Source organism: Colius striatus, chromosome 13 (genome assembly GCF_028858725.1).
Source record: "Colius striatus isolate bColStr4 chromosome 13, bColStr4.1.hap1, whole genome shotgun sequence".
Lineage (NCBI taxonomy): Eukaryota > Metazoa > Chordata > Aves > Coliiformes > Coliidae > Colius > Colius striatus.
In genome coordinates, this window is record NC_084771.1 from 8,504,497 (window position 1) to 8,517,914 (window position 13,418).

The window sequence follows — 13,418 nt, forward strand, 5'->3', positions numbered from 1 at the left end:
TAAGTCCATGAACGTAAGAGGCGCAGACAGCTCAGGGACCTGTGTGAGGGGAGCGCCGGGGCCCGCCTCCTGTGCTTTGCGCGTTGTGTGAAGCGAATGTTGGTCGCTGGGGTAACCAGGCCCCGCGCGGCGGCGGAGGCGAGCCCGCCCCGCTCCTGATCGGCCGTTTCTCTTGTCCGTCAGCGCTAGGGCCCGCCCCTCGCCAGCCCTCAGTGCCGGCGGGCTCGTGGGGCCTGCTGTGCCTGAGGAGCGGTGAGGGTCGTCGTTACCGGAGCCCTCCCGGTCCCCTCTGCCGCCTCCTCCCGGCAACACCCCGGCCGCCTCGCCGCCCTCAGCGGTGGGGTTCGTCTCTGGGCGCCTGAGCCGGCTGTCGTGGTTCCGCCCGACAGCTCTGGGCTTGGGGCCTGCGCCGGGTGCCGGTTCGGAGTTGAGGGCCGAGCTCCCTCACCTGAGCGCCCCGAGCCCTGGTGCCCCCTGCCCACCGCTGTTTAGTGAAAGTTGAGTGTTGTGGCACCGCGGTGCGGGAGTGCATCCCGCTGCGAACGGACAGGCCCTCAGCGGCACCGCGGTGCGGGAGTGCATCCCGCTGCGAACGGACAGGCCCTCAGCGGCACCGCGGTGCGGGAGTGCATCCCGCTGCGAACGGACAGGCCCTCAGCGGCACCGCGGTGCGGGAGTGCATCCCGCTGCGAACGGACAGGCCCTCAGCGGCGCCGCGGTGCGGGAGTGCATCCCGCTGCGAACGGACAGGCCCTCAGCGGCACCGCGGTGCGGGAGTGCATCCCGCTGCGAACGGACAGGCCCTCAGCCGCGCCGCTCTGCGGGAGTGCATCCCGCTGCGGACGGACAGGCCCTCAGCCGCGCCGCTCTGCGGGAGTGCATCCCGCTGCGGACGGACAGGCCCTCAGCGGCACCGCGGTGCGGGAGTGCATCCCGCTGCGAACGGACAGGCCCTCAGCGGCACCGCGGTGCGGGAGTGCATCCCGCTGCGAACGGACAGGCCCTCAGCGGCGCCGCGGTGCGGGAGTGCATCCCGCTGCGAACGGACAGGCCCTCAGCGGCACCGCGGTGCGGGAGTGCATCCCGCTGCGAACGGACAGGCCCTCAGCCGCGCCGCTCTGCGGGCCGGGAGGTGGCGGCGGAGAGACGCGAGCGCCTCTGCCATTAAATCGGCCTGAAAAGGCGTCACCAAGGAGCTGCTACATCTGCTCGGGTAAACCGGGAGCTGTTGTGGAAGAAGGCAGTTGAAAACTCCGGGAAGCTGGGGTTATTGAAATGAAATACTGCTGATTGGTGTGGAAAACGAGAGACTTGTGATGGCTACGCGTGAAAAAAAAAAAGATGATGAAGGCAACTTCTATTTCATGTGTATGTGCACATAAAATGTACCCTCTGAGCTAAGGGGCTTTGCTTACACCCTCCTGTAGTCGTGCAATGTGCTAACTGTGTACGGTGATACACAGGGCTGTATTATTTCATTGCTGGTTTCTGTTTCTTTATGCACGGTGCTTTAAGTTGAGCCTTGAGATTGAGACGTTACTTGTCCTGGTGACTGTTCTAACTGCAGTTCGGTGTTAGCTTTTGAAATAACTTTGGTTCTCTGGTTTAATTTTTGTAAACATGAGAGGTTTATTTGCTAAGATCTTACTGATAGAAATACATTAGTGTCCTTGGACTTCGATGCGTTTGATGCCTGAATGCAACTAAAATGAAAGCTGACTTGTTTTTAATTGCTCAAGACTACCTGAATTTCTTCCTCTCTCTCTCTCTCTCTCTCTCTCTGTTACTTTTGTGTACAAAATTAGAGCTGCAGCTGGCACTGATGACAGGCTGAGAGAAGGAGCAAGGTTTAAAACTGTGGAATTTGAACCACCTATTCCTGCCCCCCAAGCCTGGGGCAGGAATACTCAGTTATCAGGCAGAAATTAGTCAGGTAAGATGATTAAAAATATCTTCAAACAGCTTTTAGCTGTGAGTTCTATATAAATTCAGTGGGAATAAAAATTGCTCTCATTCTGCCTCATAAAAACAAAAAGCATTTTGTGAAATACAGGTGATCAGGAAGGACAAGGAATCATTCTGAAGGGACTCCATTGAACTGTATGGTCACAGTTACTTCAGTTAATTCATAGGTGCATCCTTATTTTACTGTCAAAATATGTTGCAGTCAGTATGTTTCTGTAATGTTCTCTTTACACTCCAGTTCTATCTTACACTTGTGTCTGGCTCCTGTCAGTACACCAAACAGTGTCTTTTGTCTGGTACTTGGATGTAATTCAGCTGCTGGGCTGTGGGGTTTTTTTAATCTTCTAAGAGAACTGAAGTTTAGAAAAGGCACCATCGGAAAACTCTTCAAACTGTCTGTGGGCTGCATCTTGTGCTGGGGGAGTGGTGGGACTCAGTGGATGAGCTCAGCTTCAGCCAGACTGAGAAGGAATTGCTAAAAACACCGTGAGGGCATTTCTGATGTGCCGTCATCTCCGAGCTAGAGAAAGTAGCTTTGATCAATAAGAGACGTGGTTGTCCACAGCTGTCTGGTGGCTGCTGCTGTCAGAGGCAGAGTCTTCTCTTTGTGTTGCATAGAAAAATGATATTTCATTAAGATTTTGATGAAACAGAAGTCATCCACTTCTTCCCCATCAGAAGGTCACACGTCTAAAAATTGAGCTGTTTGTTTCAAAAGGGGAAAATGGTGTAAATAGCAAGGGCTCTGCAGGTCAGGTGGATGGCAGGACAAACAGAACTTCTGCAGATGGAGGTGTCTGGGGAATTCAGTTTCCGTTTTGATCAGTCTAGTGAGGTACAGGCACTCTGATCCAGTACTAGTCTTTGTTGTTTTTAAATGGCACATTGTGGCCGTTAGCAACTCCTCAGCATTGCACCATGGTCAGAAACATCCTCTTTTAGATCTACTGCCACTTTATGTTTTAAAACCACATGCTCCTCCAATGGGATCACTTCTGTTTTAGAAGGGAAAAAAAATGAGGAACTAAATCACATGTGTGTCAAGGTTTTTTTTCCACACGGACAACCGTGAGGAAAGAGTATGTAAGGATCTGTTCTGTCCCAGCAGCAGTAGGAGGAGAATACTGGGCTTTGTGATTGGTAAGTCTGGGCTCTTTGTGCCTTTTTAAAGTTTTATGCTTTGTTTCAGGGTGCAGGCACCATTGACTTTTATTCAAGGACAGCAGTTTTGCTAAGATTACTTTATTTTCACTCTGCAGTAGCACTAGGAGTAATTTTCAAAGCAATGCAGTGAAGTTCTTTATCAAGTAAGGATCTGGTACATATGTGCTGTTTCTCAGAAGCAAACAAGGCATGCAGCATTCCAGTTTCCCCTGACTTTCAGCAAGAGCTGGAACACAAAAAGTTCCATTTAAACATAAGAAAAAACTCTTTCCCTGCTGAGGTGAGGGAGCCCTGGCCCAGGCTGCCCGGGGAGGCTGTGGAGGCTCCTTCTCGGGAGGTTTCCAAACCCACCTGGACACATTCCTGTGTGACCTGATCTAGATGGGACCTGCTTTGGCAGGTGGTTGGACTGGATGATCTCTAAGGGTCTCTTCCAACCCTCACCATTCCATGGTAAGAGTTATCCTGCTGAGCACTCCTGTCTCTTTTGCAAACGGCACTGGCACTTCGTTTTCCAAGTCTCTTAAGTGCTTAAGAAAATGTCCTGCTTTTTGCATCTGCAAATGATTCTGTAGATAACCAGTTTTGCTCAGGTAACCAGGAGAAGGTGTGGTGTGCTGCCTTTCCTGGCTGCTTTGGTCTCACTTGCAGGGATATCACAATGCCAGTGTTCCCTTCAGCTTCAGGGAGGGATCAATGCTGTTCAAACTAAAAAGGAACTCCCCAAAAGAACAAAAGCTAATGGTTGTGCTGTGACAATGTGTGAACTTAGGAGGGAAGCTGAAAATTTCCATCTCTCAAGTAACTGGAGTTTTAGAGTAGTTTTCTGGCAGGAGTACTGGGATTTAACAGAGTGACCCAGTGTGTCAAGTTTCATTGCAGAACAAATATGACAGTCTGTCATTTGGTTGCTAGTGGTTAGGAGCAATGAGTAGAGTGAGGAGAATCTTTCCTGTTACACATCAAATATCATAGTAAATTTGCAGCAGTTTTGTTGGTGTGACAGCTCTCTGGTGACCTGCATGGAGTTACTGCTGATGCAAATCACCAGCACTGGCAAAAGCCTTGAGCCTTAATTGTGCTTGAGGTAAGTTGAGGTTTTGGGGTGTTTCAGTGTGGCAGTATGTTGTGTTCTCATGCTGCTCTGTAAATCTGCCTCCCTCATCCTTTGCCTCTCCCTCCTGTTTCAAACTGTGAGCACACCAGAGGTGTGTGAAGGTATTTGGATGACATTTGAAAGAGCAGAGTGATTTCCTGGCGTTCATCTTTCCCATTCCTCTGTAAGAAGGTGAGTTTGGGTGACAGTGCTTTAAAGGGAAGGATTCCCATTGATTGTAAGAGCAGGGGAAGTGAAAGGGAATGAGAGGGAATCATTAAACACAGTAGATTATTTTGAGACACATTGGCTGACTTTTAGTTATCCACATGCATTTAGTAAAACTGTGAAGCCTACAGATAAACAGACACGCTGCTCATCACTGCTGGAGGAGACAGCTCTGTCTTTTAAAGTTGTCATTAAGAGGAACTTCAAAAACACAATATGTGAACTGCATTTGTGGTGCAGTTGCATTGTATTGGAAGTATCAGCATCACTTGAAGCTCCTTGGCACCTCACAGGAGGGCTCAGGACAATTCAGAATCAGCTTCTAAGTCTGAATTTGATCTTAATTTCCTTCCCATGTTACATCTTTGGCTCTTAGAAGCTGTTGTCTTTCAGCTGAAAGTGTTGATTTGCAACTGCTGGTAGTGGTATAGACAAGTGAAATGATTCAGCTGATCTTTACAGCTCAGGAGTGTGACCTGTCTCAACTAGCCACAATGCAGAAGAAGATTCTTAGGAAGAGAAGTGAGATTTACAGTTGGAGAACCTGGTTAATGCCCTTTCTCTGTCTCCAGAATGGGTTTTGGTGCCGTAGTGTGGAGGTTAAAGTTGTACGAAGGCATGCAGTTCACTGTTTAACTGAAAATGAGTACTCTAGAGAAAAAGAGAAATTACAGTCTTTGTGGAAAGTGCATTGTTCATTTTTGATGACTATTCCTCTTGGTCTAAATAAGTCTGAGGGGCTTTCCTGCCTGTCTTTCCCTCGCAGGACTACGTGGCACTCTGGTGACTAGACTGTTCCTCACGCTTGGCGTCATGTTGGCAGAAGGCATCTTAACTGGCCTCATATATAAAATAAGCTGTCATCAAGATAAGCCTCGCAAATCTCATGCATCCAACAAGGATAAAGAGGGAATCTGGAGACAAAAACTGGTAGACAACCCAAAAATTAAAGGCTTTGCTGCTGGAGATGAGAAGCGGGATGAGACTTCTAGATGTAGCGCAACGGCACACGGGAGCGCTCCTCAAGGGAGGTCTGCCAGAGAGGTTCCTGCCAGAGAGGTTCCTGCTAGAGAGGTTCCTGCCAGAGACCTGCAGGTGCTTGTTAAAGGAACTCGATCACCAGCTTTACACATCCCCAAAGGAGAGAGAAGTACTGAGGAGCTGGATTTGTACACATCCTGGTTCTGCAACAGCATTTATCAAAACTATCCCGACTTACACATTGGGGGAGACCGCGTGCGAGAGCATACATGTGATTCAGGCTGTGTTTTGGACCATGTCTGTGATGAGCTTCACCATGGCCCTGTCCTACTGTCCATAGATATTCCTCTGGGTCAGTCTCCTCTGCGTGAGTGTCCTGAGAAGCCGAGTACAAAGTCCCTGTGTGGAGATGAAGCTGGAGAAAGGAGTATCGTGCTCTGTGAGGAGCCTCTCTCAAACTCCACGCTCAACAGGTACATGGAATCGAAAGTGGCAGAGTTCTATAAAGAGTTTTTTGAAGAGAGCTTGGCCAGATGTGGTTCTGTAACAAACCTCCTCACTTGCAGTTTGGTACAGAATAACCTGAATCAGATAAGCCTTCAGATATCCCAGGAGAAGAATATAGAAAGATCAAAAGCCCGAGAAGCTCTCTTGCACTCTTTAGGTTTGTTCAGTTTGCGCAACGCTACCAACAGGAACAGCTCTGAATTTAGTACTCCAGACCTGCAGATCTCAAACCCAGAGTATGTGAGAAGGAGCTGCAGGCTGCAGTTTACATCGTGACTGGTCTGTGGAGCTGGAGAGATGGACACAATTCAGATACAAATATTTCCCTCTGTGCATCAGGTTGAGGAATGCAAACGTTTACACACTACAGACTGCTTCCAATAGGTATTCTAACACTTAAACCATGCTTTGGTAGTAGAGGAATTAAAGGTCACTGTTTTCTTTTCTTCTAATACAGAATTTGAAATGAATTTCTCTCCAATGCTGTGGTGGTTTTGCCTGGGCCAGGCTTTGGTAGCAGGGGAGCTACAGGTTTGGCCTCTTTAAACAAAGGTCTGCCAGAAGCTTCCCCTGTAGCTGACGGGGCTCGTGCCAGTCAGTTCTGAGATGGACACACAGCTGACCCAGGCCTGGCCAATTAGTGACTGAGGTAACACCTCTGTGAATAATGGATTTGAGACGGGGAAGAAGTTCCTGGGCAGTTCCTGACACCAAGGTCAGTGGAGAAGGAGGGGAGGAGGGTGCTTAGGCCCTGAGGAAGACTCCCCTGTGGCCTGTGGTGCAGCCCATGGTGAGGCAGCTGTGCCCCTGCAGCCCGTGGAGGCCATGAGGGAGCAGAGACCCACTGGCAGCCCGTGGAGGAGCCCACGCCGGAGCGAGTGAAGGAGGCTGTAACTGCGTGGGAAGCTCACCCTGGAGCAAGTTCCTGGCAGCATCTGGGAGCCTGTGGGGAGAGAGGAGCCCAGGCCAGAGCAGGTTTGCTGTCAGGACTTATGATCCTGTGAGGGCCCGAGGCTGGAGCAGTGTGTTCCTGAAGGACTGTTCTCTTGGTGAAGGACCCATGTTGGGGCAGGGTGTGAGGAGCTGCCCCTGTGGCAGGCCCCAGGCTGGAGCAGTTCATAAAGAACTGTAGGCTATGGGAAGGAGCCATGTTGGAGAAGTTGGTGAGGGACTGTATCCTATGGGAGGGACCCCACACTGTAGCAGTGGGAGGTGTAAGGAGGCCTCCCCCAGTGCAAACTCCATCTGTGATGAACTGACCATATATCCCCCATCCCCTGCACTGCTGGGGGGAAGGAAGGAGAGTCCTGGGAAGAGAGAGGGGTTGGGTGTGGTGTTTTGGGTTTTATTTCTCATCTCCCTGTTCTGATGGTTCATTAATAAATCAAACCCTTTTCTCCTCAAGCTGAGTCTGTTCTGCCTGTGACACTAATTGCTGGATGATTACTGGGTGATCCCTCTGTTCTTACCTTGACTCACAAACCTTTCTCTCTCCCCCACCCAGTTTAGGAAGGTAGTGATGGAAGGACGTGGTGGGCACCTGGCACCCAGCCAGGGCTAAACCACCACAAATGCTATTCAACCATATTCTTCTAATGTGTATGCCCTCCTAAAACCCTGGCTGGCTGAGCAGCTGTACTCGTGTTCCATCGAATTTACTCCTGCAAGCTGGTCAAGAGTGTGCTGGTAAAACTGCTCTGAGACTGATCCACCTGGTCAGTAAGAGAGTGAAATTGTCTTTGCTGGACTTTATGTTAGGCCAACTTACAGTTGAAGCCCAAGTTTTTGCTTGGGGCTCTCTTTCAGGGAGCAAATTAGGCACTATTGTTACAGTGTGGTTCAACTGACATTTCACAGGAGCAGTCTGGTCTCTTGCCACTGGTCCTGTGTCTTTATTTCATGCTGTTAAGTGCTGACAGGCAGATGAGCAAACAGCTGAGGAACTTCACCTGGCAAAGGGTAACTGGAGACCAGAAGAGCTTTGGCTTTAAAACCAACGCAGAAGAAGCACTAAGGCTGGCAGGGGATTTCCATCTCTCCTTAAAGCGTTTTCTCCTTGAGGGTGAGTGGAAACAGCGTCTTTCCTAAATCCAGCTCTAGTCTTTGAAACATGCTGCTCTGAGCTCTGTGACACTGTTTGCTCCATCCATCAGCAGCATTGGCAAGTTGGCTGATGCCGACTTAGGTGTTTTATTCTGGTGGTGTCATTGCAGCTGAATTAACCCCAGAGAGGCTTTAATTAGCATTAATTTCCCTCTGCTGTATGCATGGGACTAGAAACCCTGACTTTGCCGTGAATGTGGAGTTTTGTTCAAGGAAATGTAAAGTGAAGAACTTCAGCTAAGTTCAAATTCACTTCTCATGCTTTTTTCTCACCCTTTTCTGCAGCCTCTCAGGTCCTGCTGTCCCCAGCTGCAAGAAGCCCCACACAGGTTTCCTTGAGCAATGCACCCAGAGTACTGCTGCCATGTGAGCTCTGACTCACTGTGTAGGGGTTCTTGCTGCTCCTCCAATTTTCTTGTTTTGTGCAATATTATAATTTCTGATGCTGCGTTGCTGTTCCTGTGTTCTCATTCCCATCTGCAGTGACCTCACACTTCTGCTTTCCAGTGGCAAATCTGTAAGACACACTGGCTGCTCATTTGCTTGCTCTGTCCATTGCTCAACCGTGTGGATGAGGCTCAGAGCAAACTGGTCCAGTGCAAGGTATCCCTGAGCGTGGCAGAGGGGTTGGAACAAGATGATCTTTAAGAGCCATTTGAACCCAAACCATTCTGTGATTATGTAGCTGAAGGCAATGTTTCAATAATTAATTACTACAGAAGTTAACAAAGAGTGAGAGGAAACCCAGAAACGTTTGTGGACTGAAAGGAACAGGAACTGCAAACTAATGTCCAAAAAGATCTTGACTTTAAGTTTTAAATGGAGAAGTTCTATTCATTCTTATTCTTCTTTGCTATGAGTTGAATTACAAATATCTTCCCTGGAACAGAAAGTGGAAACATTAGTGATGCATATGCAAAAATTGTGGAAGTTGGAGTGTGAAATAACATGCCTGGGTATTTGTGCAGGTGGTGTTGGTGTGCTCAGGAGGGGAGGCAGCACAGCTCCCTTCCCATGCACGGCTGGAGCCCAGCTATTAAACACAGTGTGCAGGTCAGTAATCACCCACAGTGCCATTGCATCCAAATGGCTTTTGGTCAGACTTATTGACTGTTTTTATATAACAAATACAACCTCAGGAAGTCACCATCTGCTAAAGTTCATTCCACAAAATGAAGCCCAAGGCTGCATTCAGCAGATAAGGGACTTCAGAGCCAGCAGCCTCTACCTTGGAGTGAATCACAGCTCATGGGCAGTGTGTGGGTGTCCAGAGAGAGAAGGATGGTGCTCAGTACCCCAGGAAATGGGAACCACCCTCCACATTGAGTTGAAGGCTGTGAATTGAAGCATCCATGATATCACTAGTAAATATACAATCTTGATGAGGAGTGATGTGCTCACACCTCTGCCTGAGGAGAGTTATTGTAGATCCAATATATATGAGCACAGCTTTATCACAAGACATTTACGCTCCTAAGTTGACGGCGAGTGGCACTGCAGTTTGCCTGCTGTCATCAAGCAGATTCCCAGGGGTCATTTTCCTCTTTGGCTCTTGCTTTATTTTGGGATTACAGAGCTTTCATAATCACACCCCATGACAACAGTAATATTCAGCATATTTTTTAGGGTAAGCTGGAAAATTGGTTTACTTCAAAACAGGGGTGAAAAACCAAGTGATCACACTAAAATGTCATATGTCTGACCCCAAACATCACCTGGGTGATCTCTAAACAGAATTCCTAGAGGTCAGCTGGCACATTGAAGGGTTTCTATAGAGGAAGCAAATCTTCAGGGATGATCCGTTGTAGTGCTTCTGGGGCTGCCCGTGGTCAGGAGGTACAGGCGAAAAGAGGGAGAAGACATTTGTCTTCTGAGAACTGGGTGAGGTGAAAAATTGATTGTTGTATCACATCTATAGTATCAAGGACAAAAAAGTCCTGGAAGGGCATGTAGGGTAGGTAAGGGCTCAGATCTACTCAGGGTTTCTGAAGAGTGGACAATTTACAGCACTAGACTTGTCTTCTTGGCACAGAACCACAGATGGAACTGTTGTGGCCAAAGGGAGCCCCGTCCTGTCCAGCAGCAGCTGGCCCTGGGCTTCCTGTTTTCCTGGGGTGCCACAGACCTGCCCTTTTCTCCTATGAAAGAAGAAACAATTCTGGTAGGATTACTTGACTTGTTCCGGGAGTCCCAATGTGGGGAAATCCTGCTGTCCCTTTGCAGTGAAAGGAAGATGTCTGGTGAGTTTTGAGCTGGGCCGGTTTTTGGAGAGGATTAATCTTATTGATGTGCTGGATGGTCTTGGGAGGCCCCAGTCCCACGTAGGATTTTCACATGTTCGTAACCACAAACTGAAACACTTTGGGGGGGAGTGCTTAAATGATTTCCTGATTTGGGGCTCAAACAGTACAGAAAGTCTTTGGGGTATCCTAGCTAAAAGGTGCACAACAAATGATTTCACTTTCCCTCTATGTAAGTGTGAGCTCATTCCAAGTCTCCTTTATCACTTTCAGGCTACATGAATTTCAGGAGGTGATGGAAATTGAGATTTACTTTTGTTGTTAAATGATAGATGTGTTTGTGGTGCAAAACAGGAATCAGAGTGTGCTTAGGAGTGCTTACACATCAGGAAGGTAAGAGAGGACATTTCACATCTTTCCTTTTGCTGTCTATATAGAGAAAAATGGTTTGTTGTTATTGATTAAGGGATACAGGGAGTTAAAATGATTAATTTACTGCAACATTTTCAGTGCAGGAGCCTAAATTCTGGCCGCTGTTACCATATCACAGAATTCTCTCTTCTCCTCATAGTCCTGTTTGTTCCAGGAGCAAGGCACCTGTCGCTACAAACATGGGCATCAGAATCTATCTGGAAACTGGAAAATGTGGCAAAGCAACATTACATTGGGAAAAAGAAATGAAGGGATGTCAATAAACACATGATCAAATGGTATTCACATTAAAAAGTGGTTCAATAATATCAATAGCCATTACAAGGGGAACAATATGTGCTCTGTTATCATAGAACTTTGAAAGAATGTTCTGTCTTTGGCTTTTCTCTGGATTTAATATATAAAGAACAGTGTTACACATGGGAATTTAAGCACTTCCTGAGATAGAACTCCAGGGTAAAACTTGGCAAAACAGAAAAACGAGTGGTTTCCAAATCCTAAAAGCAAACTTGAAGGGTCTCACTGTAGTGAAGTACAATGTCCAAGATATTTGCAAAGAGCCTTTCATTGTCCCTGCCCAGGTTAGGGTGACCCCGTAATTAGAGTGGCAGGGGAAATGGAGCTCCTCAGGAGATGCTGGAAGCCTTGCAGGATGTGAGGCAGCCTGCAGGGAGAGGCTGTGCTGATCCACCTGTGTGGAGCTTGTGGCAGGGTTGCAACCATTATTACAGAAAGGAGCAGAGAAGAAAGCAAGGGCAACAGAGTCACTGAAAGCTCTGCACATAGGACTGTCCCAGGCTCCTGTCCCCTGTTAGCATTTTGTATCTGAAGAACCGATCTGGGTTACGCTCTGTGTACACAGAGAGGTTTGGTGGGCAGTTGGGGTGAGTACATGTACATCTTTGTGTCTCTTTGCTCGACCTCTTGACTGTTGCTTAGGTCCTTAAAGTCCTGACTTCATAAGTTAACTTCATTTGAAAAATTGAGCAGATTTTAATGCTCCCCTCTCTGTTGACCTTCCTCAAATGCTGTCTGTGGTGTTGCTTCTGCTTCCATTATCAAATAGATATTGATTCTATGCACAAAAACATTTTCCAGATGTTATTGAGCTCTCCCTGCTGCAGATCTTTTCTTTTCCCCCTCCAAGATGCAAACATTTCATTTTTGGCTTAAGGTAACTGTAAGCAAATGTTGACTTTCTTGCCTTTTTTTTTTCCCTGAGAATAGCAAAAATCAAAATGGGTCCTTTTGGGGTGGAGGGGAACTGGCAAAGCTCCCTTGCCATGTCACCAAATGGAACAAGTCTTCAAACTCCCAAACGTTTCAGCAGGAAAAGGAAATGATGGTGTCATGGTGTGTGAGCTCAGGCTCGGAACTGTTGCCACTGCTTTTAACTCTGGCTAAGTAATTTCTTACATGCTTCTCAGTAGCTGTTAGGAACACTGCATTCTCCCTTCTTCAGAGTTACAAGGGATCCTGCCTGCTCACCTCTTCCTCTCCTCCCCATGCCTATGGAACTGAACACAGATGGAGAAGAACCTTGTGGGTTTTCTGTCTTCCAAGCGTGTGTCCTGCAGTTTTGTGTATTTATTTAAATAGACAAAGGGAGAAGTGACACCAAGTTTAAACAGCATAGTTTGCTGGAAGCCTGCTCTAATGAGGAGTGTGGCTTTGCTTTAAGGTCAGCACATGTGGTAAAAGCATGCTATAAATTCAAATTACCTGTGGGACAGTAGAAAGAAGTCACTCCTGGACTATATCACTGCACCTCTCCTAGCTCCTGAAGTTTGCCATCCTCCTTCATATCAGGAACAGGGAGCTCACAGGGTAGGGAGGAACCCAGGATCTGTGTCTATGTGTGGCTGGCTTCTGACAGCAGAAAAGTGGGTCACTAGCTTATCATTGGCAGCTCAATTTTGGTGTCGTTTAGGCAGATGAAGGGAAACAAACAGGCCATCGATCAGTCCAGCAGCAGCCTGGGGCCTCCTTATTTTAATTACATGTGTTCTTTGGACCAAGTTCATCCCTGCTAAAGCATCATCAGCTTAAATGAAACTCCACAGTGGAGGAATTTGGCCCAATAGGGTTTTTTCCTCTCCTCTGTATTATTAATACATTGAACACTATTGCAAATAACCTTTTATGTTTCTCTGTCCAACTTTGCTAAGCAAGCTCACTCAGTTTTTAGTGCTGTCTTCAAGTAGTGAAGAGAGAGGAAGATAACTTTCCCAGCTAGCTCTTATTAGAGGAAGAAGCTTCAAGCAGCTGCTGAAGTTTGTTCTTCCAGAGCAAGTGACCTCCATCAGCACCACGCTGCAGCTCTGGGTTTAGCGTGAGAGAGCTGGTTGCTTTGCTTGATTTACCGGGTGGAAACTGCGAGTAGCCATCATGCTGCTGTGTGTTCTCTGTGGACACTGGACTAGAGATGAGAGATCCAATGAAGCCCCACTGTAAGAGGGATCCATTTCTGGATGGGGCTGGTTTCCTTGGGACTTGTTCCATCAAAGCCTGACTGCTCTAGTAGCAGTGAAGAGGATTTTTTGTTCCCTTTCAAGAAAGGTTCCTGAGAGATTGGAAGTCAAAATATGTCAAGAGTTAGGACTAAAATGCACCCTGTTCCTGAAGCTTGTGTAGGTGTGTTGTTGGTCTAAGGGCACGTGAGGCATTTCTCCACAGAAGCATCATGAAGAGGAGCCTCTGCT

General features: G+C 47.7%; 1 protein-coding gene across 3 annotated transcripts; it reads left to right on the plus strand.

Annotated features, from left to right (window-relative positions):
- The first annotated feature begins 1,307 nt into the window (after positions 1 to 1,307).
- Positions 1,308 to 7,298, plus strand: LOC104550339 (TLR adapter interacting with SLC15A4 on the lysosome). 3 transcript variants are annotated; one of them, XM_062006690.1, is made up of 3 exons: positions 4,145 to 4,216; positions 4,336 to 4,417; positions 5,220 to 7,298. In XM_062006690.1, exon 3 carries the CDS (start codon positions 5,267 to 5,269, stop codon positions 6,215 to 6,217), a length of 951 nt encoding a protein of 316 aa, XP_061862674.1. In that variant the 5' UTR covers positions 4,145 to 4,216; positions 4,336 to 4,417; positions 5,220 to 5,266; the 3' UTR covers positions 6,218 to 7,298. The 3 variants fall into 3 exon arrangements, with proteins under 3 accessions (XP_061862675.1, XP_010205634.1, XP_061862674.1); XM_062006691.1 differs by lacking the exons at positions 4,145 to 4,216; positions 4,336 to 4,417 and adding an exon at positions 1,308 to 1,368; XM_010207332.2 differs by lacking the exons at positions 4,145 to 4,216; positions 4,336 to 4,417 and adding an exon at positions 3,050 to 3,105.
- Positions 7,299 to 13,418: the final 6,120 nt, after the last annotated feature.

Excerpts from the sequence above, each read along its gene's own strand:
- LOC104550339 (XM_062006691.1), top strand. The coding sequence starts at position 5,267 with ATGTTGGCAGAAGGCATCTTAACTGGCCTCATATATAAAATAAGCTGT.